Here is a 21,364-nt window from a genome sequence, read left to right as displayed (position 1 = left end):
TTGCAGGATCATATGGCAACTTTATGTTTAGTCTTTTAAAAAATATTTAGTATTTTTAAAAATATTTATGTATTTATTTAGTTTTGTTGAGTCTTAGTTGCAGCTCGAGGGATCTTTGCTGGGTCATGTGATATTTTTCATTGAGGCATATGGACTCTCTAGAAGCAGTTCATGGGCTTAGTTGCTCCTTGGCATATGGGATCTTTGTTCCCTGACTGGGGATCCAACCCACATTCCCTAAATTGCAAGGCAGACTGTTAACCACTGAACCACCAGGGAAGTCCCTATTTTTAGTCTTTTGAGGAGCCTCTGTGTTGTTTTCCATAGCGGCTGCACCAACTTATATTCTTTGAGACACTTTTGACAGTGAAACTGGATGCTGATAATAACTCTGCCAGAACAAACAATGTAGCCCGGGCCTGCCCCTGGCAAGCCTCACCTATAGGACCTAAAGGACCTTGGATTGTACTCTGAGTGAGCTGAGAAGGACTTGGCGTGTTCTGAGCAGGAGGCTGACGTGGCATGCCTTTTAGTGGGGTCACTCAGCTGCTGGACTGTAGGGTCTGAGGGTGGAGGCACACAGACCAGACAGAGGTGTGGTGGCCAGGACGAGGTGGAGGCTGTAGAGGTGTCAGAAGAAGTTGGGTTTGGGTAGTTTTTGAAGGTTTAGATGAAGGGACCTGCTGATGCATTAAATGTGGGGAGAGGAATCCAGAATGATTCCAAGATTTGTGATCCTGGCAGTTAGAAGTCTGGAAATGCAGTTACTGAAATGGGGAAGATGGGGAAGAGCAGGCTTGGCAGGAAAAATCAAGAGTTTGATTTCAGGCCTGTTGAGTTGGAGATGTCTCTTGGGTCTCCAGGTGGGGGAGTGGATTCGTCACTCAGAGACACAAAGGTGGACTTCAGGGGGCGTCCAGGGGGCAGCTAGGGAAGCCATCGTCATTCAGACGGGATTCCAAGGACTGGATGAGATTGGAAAGTAGGGGTGTGTAGACAGGTAACAAGGGGTTCCAGACTGAACCCCAAGGTGGGTTGTGCAGATGTGAAAGTAGGAGAAACGAGGGGTGCTATTAGCCATAGGACTGGGCAGTGGCTGGAAGTGGGGCAGTGGGTCTGGCAGGGGTCATCGGCTTCTACCTGGTACATGTCTGCACTGGGAGAGGGTGGTGCTCATAGGCACTTTCATTTTAGTGAAACGCTTCTGTGTTCCAGGTGGAAACCAAAGCAGGTGCCTGGGTGGGGCTTAGAGCTGGAGACAACCCAGGTTGCCCCATAAAAGTTGTGACTCCTTGGGAGCAGTGACTCCCTTCCCTTCCCAGGCCCAGCAGCTCCACCTGCTTCCCAGAACACCTGCTCTGGATGCTCCTCCACCACGAGGTCTTCCCGGACTGCCAGGATCCTTCTCTGTGAACTCCAGGGGCCTCGCTGTACCCTGAGTGTGAGGCAGACCGGGGTTGAGGAAGCAGGTCTCATGGGGCTACCAGGACGACTGTGAACTTTGAAGCCAAACAGGACTAGTCTAGTTGGAATCCCAGTTGGGCCATTTACGGGATCTTGAGCAAATCTTGTAAACTCTTTAACCTCAGTTTTATTATTGGGAGAATGGGGAGAAAAACATTAACCTTACGGGGTTAGTGTGTGTTGGATGGTAATGAATGAAATATGCGGGGGTGGAGTAAACAATCAGTAAACAGCAGCTGGGGCCCCCGGTGCTGAGGAAGCTGTCTCTTATCCTGCCTACAGGGAGGAAATGTTGCTTTAATTCATTCACAGACCTAATTATTAATAATCTTCCCTAAGTGAACAATCAGTGGTGGTGGCGAGGCGAGTGGCCTGAGGCCCTGAGAGGTTAAGGAACTTGCCCAAGGTCACACAGCTAGAAGTGATGGGCCTGGGGCTCGATTCGATTCCAGATCTTCCCGGCTCCTGCACTGGTACTTCACGCAGAGCTGGGCAGAGCGGCTACTGTGTACATACTAGATGCTTAATAAATCCAGTAAGTGACCGCCATGCAGCTTTCACTTTCCTTCCACAGGTCTCTTTTTAAGCTTCCTTCCCACTGTGAGCCATTTAGTGTAGCCCTTGCAACTCTAACAAGCTGATCCAAGAAGCCACTTCAAAATAAACATGAGACTGTGCCTTCTTTGTGTGAAGCCTGCATGTGTTTTTGTGTGCTGGTGAGCTCCGAGGAAACCTAGTGCGGTGCTCAGCCTGCTCAGGGGAATATTTGCATCTTACTCTCCAAATTGCCTACAACAGGCTCTTTGAAAGACGGAAAACATATTCCCCTAAGACCTGGGAATGCTAAACAGTTAATAGATCCCCAAGGGTCTTCTGTGTTACTAGGATACCGACCGCTATCATGGGTCATTAAATATCAAAGTTTAAGCTCAGGAGGCCAAAAAAAATAATCTAAGTTCTCTGTGCCTCGCTTGTCTTCACAAGTACCCCAAGTGGGAGAATATTCTAGAAACCATTTCAGTATCACGCAGGTGAAACGAGAGTTGCTCGGACCGAAAGTCTAAGATCTAAGAGGTTGTGATCATAGCAGGTCTTGGCTCGGTGGTCGCAAGCTCCCCTCTCCTAGTCTTTGAAGTGTGCTTGTGGTCCTGGCTCCTCTCCAAAGTTCTCTCTCTCACTTTCTCCTTTTTCGGGAAGGATCCGCATTCTGTCCAGTTCGGAGCACGAACCCTTGAGTTCCTCCTTGGTCCCTGCTGGACCTCGATGTTTTGGCTTGCTGAGGTTCTTTTCTTTTGAAGATTTTTTTTTTTTAATGTGAACCATTTTTAAAGTCTTTATTGAGTTTGTTATAGTATTGCTTCTGTTTTATGTTTTGGTTTTTTGGCCTCCAGGAAAGTGGGATCTTAGCTCCTGGAGTGAGGGAATGAGCTAAGTCGCTCAGTTGTGTCCCACTCTTTGTGACCCTGTAGACTGTAGCCCTCCAGTTTCCTCTGTCCATGGGATTCTCCGGGCAAGAATACTTCAGTGGGTTGCCATACCCTCCTCCAGGGGATCTTCCCAACCCAGGGATCTAACCCGCATCTCTTAAGTAGCTCCCTGACCAGTGATCAAACCTGTACCCCCTGCATTGGAAGGCAGAGTCTTAACCACTGGATCACCAGGAAACTCACTCACTGAGATTCTTTAAGACACTGGGCAGATGGATTCAGGTTGGGTGACTGTGCTTCTCAGCTCTGTTGTTGTTCAGTTGCTAGGTTGTGTCTGATTCTTTGAGACCCCATGGAGCTCAGTATCCTCAGCAAAAAGCAGGCAGACTGAAGCCCCCGCCCCCTTACATAGTGCCACTCTGGGGACGTTTATCCTGGAAGTCTTTGCTGCCAGGGGAGCCACTTTGACACCCTTGGCTTTCCACCCGCTTCACGTGTCCTTGACATGGGGGGATTTCAGAACTCATCCAGCCTCTCAGTAATTCCATGCTGCCCCCACTTCTGTGCCCTGCTGGGGCCGGCTGTCCTGTCCATTGCGGTCTGTGGCTCAGAGGAGGAGAGCGTGGGGAACAGCTAGGGGGTGCAGGCTGAGGGCACAGCCTGGCTACAGGGTCTTGAAATGAACTTTATCCTCTGGAGCTATTTGCGCATCTCTGGCCAGCATTCCTGTTATCCTGGCTATACATAGGCTAGACAGAGTAGTATAGATTGGTCCTGCTGGTCATTTCAACAGCAAACATAGCCAATTTGGTGAGGCTAAGACAATGACAATCTGTGAAACCTTAGTGTCAGATAAACAATGTGGCTGTTTGGCCTGGGTTTCCAGGAAAGATGAACTGTGGCAGATGTGCTGTTGCCTTGGTCAGACCACAGAGCCTGACTTTGGGTTCAGAAAGTTTGGTCACTGACACATCAGATGATCAGTGGACTTCATCAGATTTTCAGTCTTGTACTCATTGCCCTTTCCCCTGTAGACCTGGAGCTGGTGTTTTCACTGTTTGAGATATAAAAACCCTATATTAATACTTTGCTTTTTAGTACATTTATTTTTTAATTGAAGGATAATTGCTTTACAGAATTTTGTTGTTTTCTGTCAAACATCAACATGAATCAACCATTTAATCAACCATCGTAGAGGGTTTCATTGCATTTGTGAAGCCGAGAGTAGCGTGGGAGAGACTCTCTTGGGGTATTTAGTTCAGTAGTGTCAGTGCTTATGGAGATATTTTAATAACTACACTGCAGTCCAGTGAGCAGAGTCTTATTTGTGAAGGTAGAAAATAGACAAACTCAAGTTTCTGCTTGAGTCCTTTCCCACCAATTCTATATTCCTCCTTATTATCAAGTATACTTACATTTGTTCATTTATTGTAAATTTTAAAATTAAAAAAAAAATTTGGCCATGCCGTGAAGTGTGTGGAACCTTAGTTCCCTGACCAGGGATTGAACTGGCACCCCCTGCAGTAAAACATACAGAGTCTTAGCCACTGGACCACCAGGGAAGTCTTTTTGTTCATTTATTTTAAGAAGTTGTTGTTAACCCAGAGAAAAGGGTATTTTTTCCTTCCATCTGTCAATAGAATGTAGATAGATAGCCTGGCAAAGGAATATTTAATGTGCTTGTGGATATTTCTGTGAAAGTGAAAGTCTCTCAGTCATGTCCAGCTCTTTGGGATCCCATGAACTATACAGCCCATGGAATTCTCCAGGCCAGAATACTGAAGTGGGTAGCCTTTCCCTTCTCCAGGAGATCTTCCCAACCTAGGGATTGAACCCAGGTCTCCCGCATTGCGGGTAGATTCCTTACCAGCTAAGCCACAAGGGAAGCCCTGTATGTATAGATAAATGTTTTTTAATAAAGATGCTTAGAGGACAAGCTATGGTAAAAATGATGAAAGTTATTTCAGTAAAATCATCAGTCATTCATTGAACATCTTCGTTTTTTTTTATGCCATTAGTTTATTTAGAAGTGTATCTAGTGCAGCTGGATTTGTTCCTTAAAGTTGCTTTCTTTTGCACTTTACTTCAACCACTTTTTAGATCACCTACTGGAAAACATCATACAAAAGTAAGTTTGAATAAACATTTGAGTATTATGCATTATAATAGACCAAGTTTATTTTATTTTTTACTAAAAATATTTATATTTATTTATTTGATTAATAATTAATTAAAAGATGCTTGCTCCTTGGAAGAAAAGCTATTACCAACCTAGACAGCATATTAAAAAGCAGAGACATTACTTTGCCAACAAAGGTCCATCTAATCAAAGCTGTGGTTTTTCCAGTAATCATGTAGGGTTGTGAGAGTTGGACTACAAAGAAAGCTGAACACAGAGGAATTGATGCTTTTGAATTGTGTTGTTGGAGAAGACTCTTCAGAGTCGCTTGGACTGCAGGGAGATCCAACCAGTCCATCCTAAAGGAGATCAGTCCTGAATATTCATTGGAAGGACTGATGCTGAAGCTGAAGCTCCAATACTTTGACCACCTGATGCGAAGAACTGACTCATTTGAAAAGACCCTGATGTTGGGAAAGATTGAAGGCAGGAGGAGAAGGGGATGACAGAGGGTGATATGGTTGAATGGCATCACTGACCAAATGGACATGAGTTTGAGCAAGCTCCAGGAGTTGGTGATGGACAGGGAAGCCTGGCATGCTGCAGTCCATGGGGTCAAAAAGAGTCGGACACGACAGAGCGACTGAGCTGAACTGATTTATTTGAGGGCTTCCCAAGTGGTGCAGTGGTGAAGAATCCTCCTGCCAATATAGGAGACAGGGGTTCAATCCCTGGGTTGGGAAGATACCCTGGAGTAGGAAATAGCAACCCACTCCAGTATCATGCCTGTGAAAATTCCCCTGGACGGAGGAGCCTGGCGGGCTCAAGTCCATGAGGATGCAAATTGTTGGACACGGCTGAGCAAGTGAATAGCAGCAGCAGCATTTATTTATTTGGCTGCACTGGGTCTTAGCGGTGGCATGAGGGATCTAGTTCCCTGACCAGGGATTGAACCTGAGCCTCTTGCATTGGGAGTGTGGAGTCTTAGCCACTGAACCACCAGGGAAGTTCCTCCTAAGGATATTCTAAATAATCCACTCTCCCATCTTCCCCATATTCTGTAAAGTCTCTTAAGCATTATGGAACTAACTCCATGGTGTGTCTATGTCTATACTTTCAGCTGTATCTGCATTTATGTGCCCCTGCTTAAAAAATATGCCTCTCAGACAAGTCTCAGATACTTTTGTTTTAGGAATCATGGTCAATTATTGAGTTAAGCTATTTTCACATGGAAGATTCAGAAAATCCCCCATGATGAGACTGCTCACTCCCCCTACCTGTTGTTCTAGTGAAACCACAGGGGTCTTACCCCCTTTGACACCATAGGGACACCCGGCCCAAGCTGAGGCTCTTTCCTGGGAATCTGTGTTCCGAGCGGAGACACACAGGGTTTGGAGCATTGTTAGCTGGTGGGGACTCCATCGCTGCCCTGGTTTGGCCTGCTTGTGTGCTTTTCTTGATTCTGTGTGCCACACTTGTAGTCTTTCCTGAAGTCACCTCGCGTCTAAGTTAGGAAGGGAGAGAGAGAAGGAGGGAAGACAGGCAGGCATGCCTCTGATGCTAACTGGACATACTGTCTTGAGGAAGAGCCGGTTTTTCCAGTTCTGGATTTTGGCTCCCGACTCATCACCGTTGTGGCCACATTACACATTACAGTATGTGGCTTGCAGCCCACGCGACTCTCCGGGGGAGTTCAAGACATCCCAGATGGCCTCCACCCCCCTGTACTGTGTTGATGTTACAGAAACCTCAGCTTGCACTCACGGGTTCCTAATGCTTGCTCTGAGCCTCCGTACCTGTCTCCCTGAGGACCAGTTTGTGGACTGGTATTGGCACCAGGCTGCAGTTCCAGGGGCCCAGGCAACTTCGCCTCTCTCTGAGGCTGGGTTGTGTTGAAGCTGCTTGTTTCCACACAGGCTGGTGGACTAGGACGTCACTGTCCCTGAGGAGGGCCCATCCTGGGTCCACTTGGCAGTTCTGTTCTCCCTCCTAACCTGTCACCTGGGAGGCTGCTCTCTGCTCCCACCAACGGTCCCCAGACCACCTGCATCCTCAGGTGAACACGAGGTTCCCACCATGTCTCTACCATGAGGGTGGTAGCCTGATCCCCGCCCTCTGGCCTGTCTCTGCAAGAATGTCAAAGATTTAAGCAGTTTAAGAGAGTGGGTTTTCTTTTAGTATTTATTTATTTTTGGCTGCACTGGGTCTTTGCTGCTGCATGAGGTCTTTCTCTAGTTGTGATGAGTGGAGGGCTAATCTCTAGGTGTGGTGCGTGGGTTTCTCATTACCGTGTTTTCTCTCGTTGCAGAGCATGGGGCTCTAGGAGCGTGGGCTTCCGTAGTTGTGGCTCGTGGGCCCTAGAGTGTACAGGCTTAAGTAGTTGCAGCTTGCAGGCTCTATAGCTCTGGCTCAGAAGTTGTGACATAGGGACTTATTTGCTACTCAACATGTGGAATCTTCCCAGGCCAAGGATTGACCCTGAGTCCCCTGACTTGGCAGGTGGATTCTTATCCTCTGCGCCGCCAGGAGAGTCTGTTTTTAGCAGTTTAAAAGACAGTGCCTTCTGAAAAGAAGGCAGGGATTGGAACAGACACTCGCCCACCCATGTTCACAGCACAGTGGCCGAAGGTAGATATGACCCATGTGTCCATCAATGGATGAACAGAGAAACAAAATGTGGTCCATCCATATGATGATATGTGGTCCAGCCTGCACAAGGAAGGAAATTCTGACACATGATACCACGTGGATGAACCTTGAAAACATTAAGTGAAAGAAGCTGGACACAAAGGTCAAATATTGTATGATTCTACTTAGATGAGATGTCCAACGGTTACATTCATAGAGACAGGAAGTAGCATGGTGATTCTAATTCCAACGGATTTACATGGTGGGAATATAATAATGAGACCTAGTTCCTGCCAGCATGGTGCTAATGGTCAGCTCTCTTCCAGAGTGGGTGCAGACAGGTCTTCCCCCACCCAGGCTCTCTGTAGCCCACTGAATCCCACAGCCTCAGGTGAGTATGGTGCGGTGATGTGGTGAGCATCGAGCCCTTGGCTCTAGCCTGGGCTTACCCAGGCTCCTCTTTGACATTGTTAGGCAAGTCCGTTAACTAGGTCTCTATGACCCGTCAGCAAGGTGGACACGACTCATAGTGTAGAAACCCGTAATCAAGAAACCAAGCACCACATTCGGAGAGTTGGAAAACTCAGGTTTATTACACCAATGGGCCCAAAGGAGTTAACACCCCAAGCTCTGAGCCCTGAACAAAGGGGTTACAGAATTTTTATAGACCTATCATAGCGGGCAACACTAGCTGCTAATAGATTGGTTTAAACTAAGGGGTTTCACGTGTGGGAACAGCAGTCAAGATGGGGAAGGGGATGCCTAACCTTTAACTAGACAGGTGTGATTAAGCAGGCTTGCGGGGCTGGACAATTTCAAAGAGCAGGACAAGGGTGACTGAGATGAGCTCCAGTTCCTAGTATTGTAAGTCCCCACTTTCTGAGACTAGGTAACCTACATGATCCAGACTTTGTAAGGAGCAAGCTGAGTTACAGAGGCAGAATGAGCAGGAGGTTATGTAAAATTTTAACTTTCCCTCTTCAATAGGATCGGGATGCACATATAAGAGAGAGCTCTGATCTGATGGATCCCACAGATGCATCTGGATGGTATGGGATGCCAACTTGGGGCTGGGGGTAGCACATGGAGATGGCCTCCATCCTAAGTGTGGTCTTACCCTTGAGTGATATTCCAGGCACGAGGAATGCAGGCCCCAGGTTCTCCGTTGGAGATCAGAGCAGCTGTGGGCATGCCCTTCTTCCCCACTCTTTGCCTTCCTTCCCAGGACAGGTTACAACAACCTCAGCTTGACTTTGGCAAGTTAGCTCCGTCAGACCTCCCCACGTGGCAGCTGGCAGCCCTTCAGATCAGACCCTGCATCTTCCTTGTCCTCAGGCTGATGGAGAAGGGAGAAGCAAGATGTTTGAAAGAATATATTGTTTTCAGTGGAGACATCCGGGGGGAGGGGCCTTCGGTTCCGTGGCTCCAGGTACCAAACAGAATCCCTCTGTGGACCTTTGAAACTGTCTTAGCATCAGGGTTCCTCTCTCTTCGTCCTTCCTTTGGATTCTGTTGTTTTCCCACTCAACAAACAAAGGATACTTGTTATGAAATATTTTTTAAAAATGAGCTGGGGCTTCCCTGGTGGTTCGGTGGTAAAGAATCTGCCTGCCAATGCAGGAGACAGAGGTTCAATCCCTGATCTGGGAAGATCTACATGCCGTGGCACAGTTAAGCCCATGCACCACAACTACAGAAGCCCGAGTTCCTAGAGCCCATGGTAGCTCCAAACGCCAGGGCTTCCATGGGCCACGTCAGGTCTTCAGGGGGGTCCTGTCTGCTGGACTGACTCCAGGGTTTTCTTCCATCTGTGTTGCCTCTCTTGAACACTGGGATCCTAGAGACTGGTTCTCTGATCCCAAGAAATGTTTGTAGAGCACTTTGTCTGAGGTTCCTGCAAGTCTGGGAGATAGTCACAATGCTGTGCCCTTAGCTCCTGTGAACCTAGCAGCCCGAGGTGTACCTGTGTGTCGTCTGCTGTGCACCTGTGTCTGCTTGTGCTCACCCTGCATGGGGTGGGGCCTGAGTCCAGCGCAGGCACAGGAGGCCACAGACACGTCGATCCCTTTATTCACACGATGCCCACCCCAAGTGCACCCGGAGTGGAGGGAGCGGAAAGACTCCGCTTCTACCTTTTTCTCCATTGCAACACTTAGCTGAGCTCCAGGGATATAACAGGTGCTCAGTAAATGCCTGGGGATTGGTTGGTTCATTGATTCATGCTCTTCCCAGTCCCCTGACTGCTTACCCTTTACCACCTCTGAACTCCCGCTTTTCTCCAAACAGGAAAGGGTCGTCCCTCTGCTCCTCCATGTTTAGAAGCTTGTCTGTGTCCCGGTCCAGAGGGATGACTGGACAAGACAGTCTGACCTGAGGGGTCCTCATCCATGTCCACCCACCTGAGGGTTAAGTTGATGTGGGCCAGTTTTAGAAATCCTGGACCCTGTTTTGTGTCCATGTGCTAAGTCGCTTCAGTCGCGTCTGACTCTTTTCGACCCCATAGATAGTAGCCCACCAGCTTCCTCTGTCCATGGAATTTCCCAGGCAAGAATACTGGAGTGGGTAGCCATTTCCTCCTCCAGGGGATCTTCCTGACCCAGGGATCAAATCTGAGTCTTTTACGTCTTCTGAATTGGCAGGCAGGTTCTTTACCGCTAGCACCACCTGGGAGGCCCCCCTGGACCCTGTTACCTCTAGATTTTCCAGAAACCATCTCATTTCATGAAGCGTCTTTGTCAAAACTCCCCCCAGACAGAACTGTGTGTGTAGCTATGACTGTGCTATATTGATCTGGACGTGTACCCCGGGCCTGAAAGGTTGTCAGTTCTGTTTTGTTCTTTGTCACGGTGATGGTGGTGATGACAATGTCCTGGAGGTGCCCTGGGGGCCTGGTCAGACCTTCAGGGGGGCTGATGTGGGTCAGACCACGGCTGAGGGCTGGCAGGAAGTTACAGGGCGGGTCCGTGTGCTGGCAGATCCTGTGCTCCCCAAGCGGAGCACGGAAGACAAAGGGCATTTGCCCCCTCCCTCCATCTCCTTGCCTCATCCACCCCCTTAGAGTCTTTCACTCAGATCTGGGGGTCCAGGTGAGCAGGACACAGGCAGCAGGGCTCAAGTGCCCTGCACAGCTCCCTGCCCCCTTTGGGTCCCCTCAGGTGGCCCAGGCAGGGCGGTAGGAACAGTCCCTGGTATCTGACTGGCACGCCCCTGCTTGCCCTGCTCATCCAAGCCCCACAGCAGTTCCTGGGTGGCTTGGCAGGGTGCTGGGGGGTGAGAAGCTAGCTTGGCAGGGAGGAGGGGGCAGCTGGCTGTTTGAGTGCAGCAGCTGGGGGGGCAGTGGGTGGCAGGCGGCGGGGGAAGAGGCTCTTTGGGGTCCTTCCTATCTCTGCTTATCAAATCAGAGGGTCTGGGCAGACATTGGGGCCCCACCCATCTCCCATCCCGTACCCCCTTCCCTCCCATCCATGCACCTGAGCTCCGAGGGAGCGTGACCCGTGGCTGCTGCATGGTTCACCCTTGTGTTGAAACAGACAAGGCTCAGAGACCAGGGCAAGGGTAGCAGGCCTGTGCGCAGAGGCTTTCTGTCTGGTTTTCCAGCTCTTTGGGGGTGTTTGGGTCTTTCTGGGCTTCCCTGGTAGCTCAGATGGTAAAGAATCTGCCTACAATGCAGGAGACCCCAGTTCAATCCCTGGGTTGGGAAGAGCCCCTGGAGAAGGGGTAGGCCACCCACTCTATTATTCTTAGGTTTCCCTGGTGGCTCAATGGTAAAGAATCTGCCTGCAATGTGGGAGACCTGGGTTTGATCCCTGGGTTGGGAAGATCCCCTGAAGGGAATGGCTACCCACTACCATATTCATGCCTGGAGAATCCCCATGGACAGAGGAGGCTCGGGTCGCAAATAATCAGACATGACTGAGCGACTAAGCAAGCAGGTATGGCTGTTCCGGAGCTTATTTGGGGAGGTGTTATTGGCCAAATTGGAGGGGCGGGGAGCTAGTATGGGATGTGTGGGGGGTGAGTAGGAGGTGACGGTGATGGTGGTGGCAGAGTTGGATCAGGTTCTCAAGTGTGTCCCGTAGAGAGCATGGAATTTAAGACTGAGGGTTCAAACCATCTGTCACCTACTATCCCTGTGACTTTCAGCGAGGTTTTTTATCCTCTAAGCCTTGTTTTCCTGTAGGCTTGTTGTCCTGAATACAATCATCTATGTTTCTTTTACCATAAACATAAGTATGTGTATGACCCGTACATGCTAAAGTTGCAGTAATAATCGTTTCTCTTGCATCAGGTCCCCAGGGTGTCACGACTGGAAAGGAAAGGTATTGTCTTTGCCGTCTGAGACTCTCTCCCAGGTGACAGTCCCCGGCTCCATCCCTGGCGGCCTGTGCCACCTTGGGTTTCTGGTGGCGCCCGGGGCCTGCTGGCGTCCAGCCACAGCAGCTTTGCTTTGCAGGGCCCATGTGACTGGCCCTCGGGTGCACGTCAAGGTCAGAGCCAGTCTTGCTTTCTGGTCGCAGGACGCAGTGCTGGTTCCCAGCCTTGGTGGAACAGTGCCCGGGTGTCACAACCTCTCGCCCCCTGGACAGCCTGCTCTTCTCTGGTGGGACGAGGGCTCTTTCTCAGCTCGGCTCCTCCAGGCTTCATCACCTTGTCTCTGTACAGATGCTGAGTTTCTTAGCAAATCGTCTGCATTTACCTCGGGTTCTCGGTCGTTTACCCGCCCTCTTGGCTCATCCTTCAGCCCCACCTTCCTGTGGCCCTCGAGGGCTCAGGCCTTCCCGTCTTGCAAAGTGCGTCTCAGCTCAGGGCAGACGCCAGCACTTGGCAGTGCAGCCCTGCCCAGGCCGGAGGTGGTCTGTTGCCCCTGCCTGCCGGAGGCGCGCCCTCCGCCATGCTCGCCCCTCTCATTTGACACCCGTCCTCCCCATCTCAGGGATGGCAACTCCAGTTTTCCAACAGCCAGGGTACAAATCCAGAATCGGTTTTTAAAATTGGAATTTAATTGCTTTACAATATTATGTTAGTTTCTGCTGTACAACGAAGTGAATCAGCCATATATATATACCTGTAATCTGCTCCCGCCTGAGCCTCGCTCCCTCCCCACCCCCCTTCCCACCCATCTCGGTCATCACAGAGCACCAGGCTGAGCTCCCTGTGCCGTAGGCAGCTTCCCGCTAGCTCTGTTTTACACCTGGTAGTGTACACGTCAGTGCTGCTCTGTCCGTGTGTCCCATCCTCCCCTCTCCCCGCTGTGTCCACAAGACCATCCTCTGCATCTGTGTCTCTAGTCCTGCCCTGCACGTAAGTTCATCTGTGCCATTTCTCTAGATTCCTCGTATATGTATTAATGTAGGATATTTGTTTTTCTCTTTCAGACTTACTTCATTCTGTATGACAGACTCTAGGTCCATCCATGTCTCTGCAAATGACCCTACTTCGTTCCTTTCAGTGGCTGGGTACTATTCCATTGTCTATGTGAACCGCATCTTTTTTAACTATTTGTCTGTCATTGGACATTTAGGTTCTTTCCATATCCTGGCTATTGTAGATAAAGCTGCAGTAAACACTGGGGTACATGTGTCCTTCTGAATCATGGTTTTCTCAGAGTACATGCCCAGTTGTGGGATTGCTGGGTCTTATGGGAGTACTGTGGTTGTTTTTTTTTAGGGAACCTCCATACTGTTCTCCATAGTGGTTTGCATTCCCACCGACGGTGCAAGAGGGTTCCCTCTGAGTCATTCTTGATTCCTCTTCCCATGTCCAGTCCATCAGCTGAACCTTCACCAATGACCCCAGATCTGTCTAAGCAGCCAGAAGATGCCTCTCTCCCTCATGGGAACATCTCTGTGGACCACGTGACAATACCAGCAAGAAACTCAGACCAGAGACCAGGAGAAACAAATGCAAGTTTCAGATCTGCCACAAGTGCATGTGTGCTAAGTCGCCTCAGTTGTGTCCAAGAGGAGCCTGGAGGGCTACGGTCCATGGGGTTGAAAAGAGTCAGACACAACTGAGCAACACATGACCAATGTTGAAATATTGAACTGCAATGTGTTAACTGCTTGTTGTGTTCCAGACACCGAGTCCTTTACACAGATGATCTTATTCACTGTGTGACTTCACTTTTGTGTCCTCTCATCTCCAAGGAAGATGACAGTTCACAGGGAGGTGGTGAGGATGCAGTGAAATAATACACATAAGAGTTTTTTGGGAAAAAAAAAAAAAGATAATAAAGCACCATGGGCTGTGTATATGCCATGTTTTCACCAAAGAGCTGAAGAGATGGTCTCTAGGCCTTTGAAGAGTCCATGCTGTGCAGAGGAGGGGTGCTGGCAGCATGGGGGCTGATGGTGAATTTGATAGCCCAGTTCTCTGAGGGCAGAATGTGAGGCCCTTTGCTGGTGCTTTGTCACCTGAGATCGGGGTGTCTGTCTCCTGGCACAAATGTGACACCTGGTGAAGGAGAGACAGGCCCTGGCAGCTGGCTCTCTGGCCAGGAGTGGGAGTTCACTTAGCTGAGGGCAGGTGACAAGTGTCAGTAGTTGAATTGGCACATTCTTTAGCTCCTGATCCCTGCAGAGAGGCTGATCAGGGCTGGGTCTCCACTGGCAGGGTGAACACAGGAAAAGCCCCACACAGTGCCGGATGCCTACTACGGACTCAGTGAATATTAAAGGGACGGAGGGTAGGGGGGAATAGGTGGGTAATGGGAGGGGTGCAGGGAGCAGCCGGGCAGCAGAGAGGAGACTGTCTGTACCCCTACCGTGGAGTCACTGCTGGCCTGCAGTCTGCCTGCTCTGCACAGAGAGGAGAACAGTGGCTACTGGCCATCTGTGGTTCGCAACATTCTGAAGTGGCTGGAGTTCACATCTTCAGCAGATATTGTTGGAGGAAGGAGTGCTAACTGTGTCCGATTGCACACCAGGCCTGACGGACATCACTGGCTCCTTGTGGCATTCCTGTGGGGCAGGCGTCATCACCCCTACCAGCCGGAGGAGGAAACCGGGCCAAAGAGCTTCAACTAGTTGCTCACGAGGTCCGGCCACCATTTCTCATGGAGGAAAGCCAGAGAGACCTTTCTGACTCCAGAGCCTTCTTGTCTTTTCCATACTGTGACATCTGGAAAGACCATTTCCTGCTCCTTGAATTGCTAACCTGGGCTGTTGACTGTCTCGCTCCAGGTATTTCAAAGCCATGTACCTAACTGGGTCCTGCGTCTGTGACCCAGGCAGGGCCCAGTTAGGTTTAACCACTGGCCTCCCCTCCACTCAGTGGATTTGTCCTTGTTCACTGGGAAACCCACCTCTTACCCTCTTTTATTTTTTATTTTATTATTTTTTCTTTTTTTTCTTACCCTCTTTTAAAGAGAAATAAAAGGACTTCCCTGGTAGTCCAGTGGTTAAGACCCCACACTTCCACTGCAGAGGATGCAGGTTCAATCCCTGGTTGGGGAACTAAGATCCTGCATGCCATGCAGTGCAACCAAAAAAAAAGAGAGAGAGAGAGAAGCAAAGGAGACACCAGCATAAACAACAGACTTTTGGACTCAGTGGGAGGAGATGGTGGGGATGATTGAGCGAATAGCATTGAGATATACACATTCAGTTCAGTTCAGTCACTCAGTCGTGTCCGACTCTTTGCGACCCCATAAACTGCAGAATGCCAGGCCTCCCTGTCCATCACCAGCTCCTGGAGCCTACCCAAACTCATGTCCATTGAGTCGTTGATGCCATCCAACCATCTCATCCTCTGTCGTCCCCTTCTCCTCCTGCCCCCAATCCCTCCCAGCATCAGGGTCTTTTCCAACGAGTCAACTCTTCGCATGAGGTGGCCAAAGTATTGGAGTTTCAGCTTCAACATCAGTCCTTCCAATGAACACCCAGGACTGATCTCCTTTAGGATGGAATGGTTTGATCTCCTTGCAGTCCGAGGGACTCTCAAGAGTCTTCTCCAACACCACAGTTCAAAAGCATCAATTCTTTGGTGCTCAGCTTTCTTTATAGTCCAACTTTCACATCGATACATGACTACTGGAAAAACCATACCTTGACTAGATGGACCTTTGTTGGCAAAGTAATGTCTCTGTTTTTTAATATGCTGTCTAGTTTGGTCATAACTTTCCTTCCAAGGAGCAAGCATCTTTTAATTTCATGGCAGCAGTCACCATCTGCAGTGATTTTGGATCCCCAAAAATAAAGTCAGCCACTGTTCCCACTGTTTCCCCATCTATTTACCGTGAAGTGATGGGACCATATGCCATGATCTTAGTTTTCTCAATGTTGAGCTTTAAGCCAACTTTTTCACTCTCCTCTTTCACTTTCATCAAGAGGCTCTTTAGTTCTTCTTTGCTTTCTGCCATAAGGGTGGTGTCATCTGCATATCTGAGGTTATTGATATTCCTCCCTGCACATTACCATATGTAAAATAGATAACCCATGTGAGTTTGGTGTATGATGCTGGACACCCAAAGCCAGTGTTCTGGGAAAACCTAGAGGGATCGGGTGGGGAGGGAGGTGGGAGGGGTGTTCAGGATGGAGGAGACATATGTATGTGTATTCATACATGATTCATACATTCATACATGATTCAAACTGATGTATGGCAAAACCCATCACAATATTGTAAAGTAATTATCCTCCAATTAAAATAAATAAATAACTTTTAAAAAAAGAGAGACAGAAGTAGAGCCAGGCACAAGTTAAAGGTGACGGACAGATTGAACTCAGAACTGTCACAGTTTGGGAGAAAAACCATGGTACAGAGCTAAGCTCAGTTCCAAAGACAGCAAAGGCAGCTGGGGATTCACAGCGCATAGGCAGAGTGAGGGTCAGTGGATGGGAAGTGACCAGGAGGAGCCATCAGGCTTGGGGACTCCTGCCAGCCTAGCCTAACAGGACCCTGGCTATCAGGTTCAACTATCAAGGATAGGGGGAATTCTGTAAGCAGACTTAACAGTATTCTTCCTAAAACCTGGGCTGGGCAGGCCAAAGACAGGGCCCAAGGACAAGGCCTAGTCAAAGAGAGGGCTCAGAGGAGCCCATCCAGAGTTTGGTCCAGAAGCAGGTGTTCCTTGTCCCTTCCCAGCAAACGCAAGACAGGGCACGATGAGACCACGGTGAAACTCTGTTGACCATGGAGCGAGTCATCTCGCCTTCTGCGTGACTTCCAGGAGCCAGAGAATTTGGCTGGAACTGAAGACAAGTCCATGGCAAAGAATGTGGGTGTGAGACACACAGGAACTCCGAGGATGGGGTGTGTTGTGTTTTCAGTGTTGCGTCCTCACGCCTGTGTCTACAAGGAGATGGTCTTCAGTCACCACACAGAGTCCAGGAACAGATGACCCAGTTGTCCCCAGGCAGCGACAAGGCAGTGCCTGTCCACCCCTCCCCTCTCACGGTGTGAATCACATGGCACCTAGGCCCCCTGCCCCAGCCACTAACCCAGAGCCCCCAGGGCCTGGGCAGCAATGGGGCTCCATCATTAGCCGTGTCTGAGTGGGGTTAGTGGGGGACAAGCATCTCTCCTGTGAGCTCGTGCAGAAAGTCAGGAGCAGATCCCGGAACATTCTTCCTCCTTCCGCCCCGCTCCCCTGTCCTCACCTCACATCACCAGCCCCAGAATCCTGCTTCCCTAAAACATCTCTCTGCGTTTGAACTAGTCTGACCTGTTTCTGCCTGCCAGCTGGCCCGCCATGGAAACAGCAGAGACCTTGATGCGGTGGGATAAACCTGCAAAAGTCTCGATAAACACAACACCAGCAGACGGCTAATGTCTGCATAGAAACCCAGGGGCACTGATTTCCAGCTACGGCCTCTGCCCACCGGATTCCGCACAGTCTGCCCTGAACAGCATCCCCAGGAGAAAATGTAGCCTGGATAAGGAAACACTGGCTGTTGAGACAGACAGGCTCTCTGTCTGACCCCGGCTTTGCAACAACAGTGGACTCTGTGACCTTCAGCTCTCGGCGTCTCTTTCCCCATCTGTGCAGTGGGAGTAAACAGACCTGGCCCATCTCCCCAGGTTCTGCAAGGCTCAGATGAGATCATGCCTGGGAGGTGCAAAGGAAACCCTGAAGGGCCACCCCCAGGGCAAGAAAAGCGTCCACTGCACCCCACTTTCCAGCTCCCTCTCCCAGAGTCACTCACACACACACCTGGGCAAAATGCTGGTGTCCACCTGCTGTGGCCTGTGTTTGTGGGTTGTGCTCTTTCCTCTATGTCTGCTTGGCTGGCAGTGTCTCTCCCAGTGCTGGTGTTGGGGTCCTAGGACGCTTCGGCCTCCGGGCAGCTCTTGGCTCCTAGTGGCCAGTGATGCCAGTCTCACTCCAGTGCAGCACCCGCTATGGCGTCCTGGGGGGATCATTTAAAAACATTTTTGTATTTGCTTCTTTGGCTGTGCTGGGTCTTAGTTGTGGTACACGGGATCTTTAGTTATAGCATGGGAACTCCTCGTTGCAGTAGGTGGGATCGAGTTCCCTGAGCAGGGGTAGAACCCGGGCCCCCTGCATTGGGAGCGTGGAGTCTTAGCCACTGGACCCCCAAGGGAAGTTGCTCTCCTAGGGGCATCTTGAGGAAGTTGTTGCAGAGGTTCCTGCACCTTTGCAGCAAAGTGGCTTCCGTCCGAACTATAGTGGTCGCCCCAATCCATGACTGATTTCACTTTTCATGTTCCCGTTACCCAAGGTCAACCACAGTCTGAAAATATTAAATTGAAAATTCCAGAAATGGACAATTCATAAGCTTTCGGTTGTGTACCGTTCTGATCAGTGTGATGAAATCTCTCACCATCCAGTTCCGTCCTGCCCAGGAGGTGGGTCACCCTCTTTCTCCCGCACATCCTGCCGTTGGTCTCCTAGTGGCCATCTCGATTATCAGACTGTCTTGGCATCGCACTGCTTATGTTCAAGTGACCCTTATTCTACTTAATACTGTCCCTGAAGTGCAAGAGTAGTAATACTGGGAATGTGAATTTGCCAAAGGGAAGCCGTAACATGTTGCTTCTTTTTGACCATGCCATGTGGCATGTGGGATCTTAGTTCCCCAGACCAGGGATCGAACCTGTGCTCCCCGTAGTGGAAGTGCAAAGTCGTAACCGCTGGACCACCAAGGAAGTCCCTTAAGGTGCTTCTTTTAAGTGATGAGGTGAAACTTAATAGAAATCTTAATAAAAATAATGAAACTTAAAAAAAAATCATATACTAAGGTTGCTAAGATCTACAGCAAGAGCAAATCTTCTACTCCTGAAATTGTGAAGAAGGGAAAAGAAATTTGTACTGGTTTTGCTGTCAAACCTGAAACTGCTCAGGTTATAGCTTCAGTGCATGAGAAGTAAGTGCTCAGTTAAGATGGCAAAGGCATTCACTTTGTACAGTAAAGTATTTTGAGACAGTGACTCATATAACTTGTATTACGATACACTGTATTAGTGTTCTATTTTACTTTTCATATCATTAATCTCTCACCGTGTCTAATTAAACTTAATCATAGGTACGTAGGGATAAACAGCATATATATGTAGTTTGATACTATGTGTGGTTTCAGGATATCTGTTGGGGGGGGTTCTTAAACGTACCCCTCATGGACAGCAGGTTGACTGTGTTTGCTGAGTGAGCCTAGATAAGTGGGGTTCCATTTCCTCACCTGAAATGAGGACTAGGTGGTCTTGTTTTTTTTCTCGGCTGTGCCGAGTTTTAGTTGTGGAATGCGGGATCTAGTTCCCTGACCAGGGATCAAACCCGGGGCCCCTGCACTGGGCGTGCAGGGTCCCAGCCACTGGACCCCCAGGGAAGTTCCATGTAGGTGGTCTTGAAAGCCTCTCCCAGTTCCTGGAAGCCTGTGATTCTGGCTCATGTTTCCACATATCAAAGTCTCTGTCCTGCTCAAGTGTTCCCCTCAGCTGGGGGCGGCTGCAGCCCCCCGTGGGCATCAGTGCTGACGGCTGAATTCTGACTCTCCCACCCCACCCTTGGCAGCCCCTTTGTGTGATGGTGAATGCAAAAAAGCGCGTCCCCTTCTCACTGTGGTGTGGCTGTTACCTTCTCAGATTGCGTGTGAGGGCACAGGCGTCAGCTGGCTCATAGCCTCCAGGTCAATCCAGGAGGAGCTGGTCCTCGAATCTCACATCTCCAGCTGTTACTAGATCCGATTGGTGGGTGCCATGACCGGGCTCACCCTTTCCTGCCCCCACCCCAAGCTCTGGTCCATCCAGCCACCCAGCAACTAGCGGTGGGTGGGTGGGGGGGCCTCACAGTCAGACAACCCTGCAGGCTCTCTGGCTTGGAGGAGGGAAAGTTGTGGAGGGAAAAGCTAAGCTCCACCGTTCTGCGAGACTCATCCTTCCCCATGATGGTTTTTGGGCGAAATAGGCCTGGAGAGGTGGCCTGCGGTGGTCACCGTGGCAGGACAAAGCTCTGCTTTCACCCAGCCTGGCTCCCTCTCTGACTTAGGAAAGACAGCAAATCCCAACAGGAGATGAGCTCATGTCCTCGCTCTCTGCCGTGTTGACCTTGGCCGAGGTGTAACTGTCTCCTGACACCCCCACCCCACAGCCAGCCGTGAGGAGCAGCAGAAGGAACGCCATTCCCTCGGTTCTCCCGCCCTGAGTCTCACGGATGTATGTGGCCTTCGGGTCATACTGACCTTGTTCCTCTCTTCCTCTTTCCCCTCCTCAGGGTACGGCAGCTGGAGGGAGCTGGCCAAGGCTCTGGCCAGCAGAAACATTCCGGCTGTGGACCCGAATCTGCAGTTCTACCGTCCCCAGAGGCTGGGCCCCAAGGTAGATGGCAGGGTCAGCCGTCCCCTTGCTTCTGCCTTAACTCCAGTACCCCCCCCCCCCACGCCCACACACATAGCCTTGAGGGCATCCTCCGCTTTCCCGTGTTAGGAGAGGCAGAGCTGAGGGACGCCCTGGATGGCAGACTGGCATTCCCAGCTCTCCTACCTTGTGGGTAGAGATATCCATCCTGCTCTCCCTCCTCAAAGCCTATGTCATGTCTTCAAGATGCCCAAGTCTGAGCTGTCCATGGATGTGGCCTCCATCTCTGCAAGAGCAGGGGCTTGGAGGAAGGACCAGCACATCTCGCCTCCCGCTGGGATGACTGGGTTGGTCCTCCAGTCACTATCCCAGATGCTGGCAGCCAAGAGTCACAGATAATGCAGGAGACAGACACCCCTCCCTGCAAATAGGTGCAAATAATGGAGCATTTTCCTGATAGCGTTTACTGGGCTGCTGGTCCCTAGAAGCAGCTCTGGGTGGGGGTTTGGGAACTCGAGGCCAGTTCAGCCTGGAGCCCTAAGATTGAACTTCTGAGCCTAGAACAAACACTGCCCGCAACGCTGGACCAGAGCCTAACTGAGCCTGTGAACCTGCAGGGTAGGGAAGAGTTGGGGTGTCACCAGGGGGACAAATGTTAGGATAAATGAGTTGCACCCTAAGCAGGTGTAGAGGAAGAGGGAGGCAGGTCAGGAGAGCCTGGTCTAATTAGAAAAAAATAATTTTGATATGGGAAGACTGAGAAAAGTCAGGAAAGCAGAAATATCCCAGGAATATACATTGGAGGCAGGTTGGTGGGGGACGGAGTGTGGACCAGAAAAAGGAATGTCCTTAAGTTGACAAGCTTCCGATGGCAGAACTGTGTCTCTTGAACCCTTTGCATCTCCTCAGGCACGTTTAAGGGGCCCTGGTCCTATCGCCCCCTTTATATTTCCACCAAGTTCATTCTTCTCTT

At 50.0% G+C, this 21,364-nt stretch overlaps 1 protein-coding gene across 2 annotated transcripts in view; it reads left to right on the top strand.

Moving 5' to 3' along the window:
• B4GALNT3 (beta-1,4-N-acetyl-galactosaminyltransferase 3) overlaps positions 1-21,364 on the top strand; it is a 99,014-nt gene that overhangs the window by 53,990 nt on the left and 23,660 nt on the right. For both annotated transcript variants that reach the window (XM_043881523.1, XM_043881522.1), the window contains exon 2: positions 20,309-20,412. In XM_043881523.1, the coding sequence (XP_043737458.1) occupies positions 20,309-20,412 (104 nt within the window). The remainder of the gene's footprint in view (positions 1-20,308; positions 20,413-21,364) is intronic.

The sequence above is a fragment of the Cervus elaphus genome, chromosome 22 (genome assembly GCF_910594005.1).
Source record: "Cervus elaphus chromosome 22, mCerEla1.1, whole genome shotgun sequence".
Classification (NCBI taxonomy): Eukaryota; Metazoa; Chordata; class Mammalia; order Artiodactyla; family Cervidae; genus Cervus; species Cervus elaphus.
The sequence above is the reverse complement of the archived record's forward strand: the minus strand, read 5'-3'. Positions and strand labels throughout refer to the sequence as shown.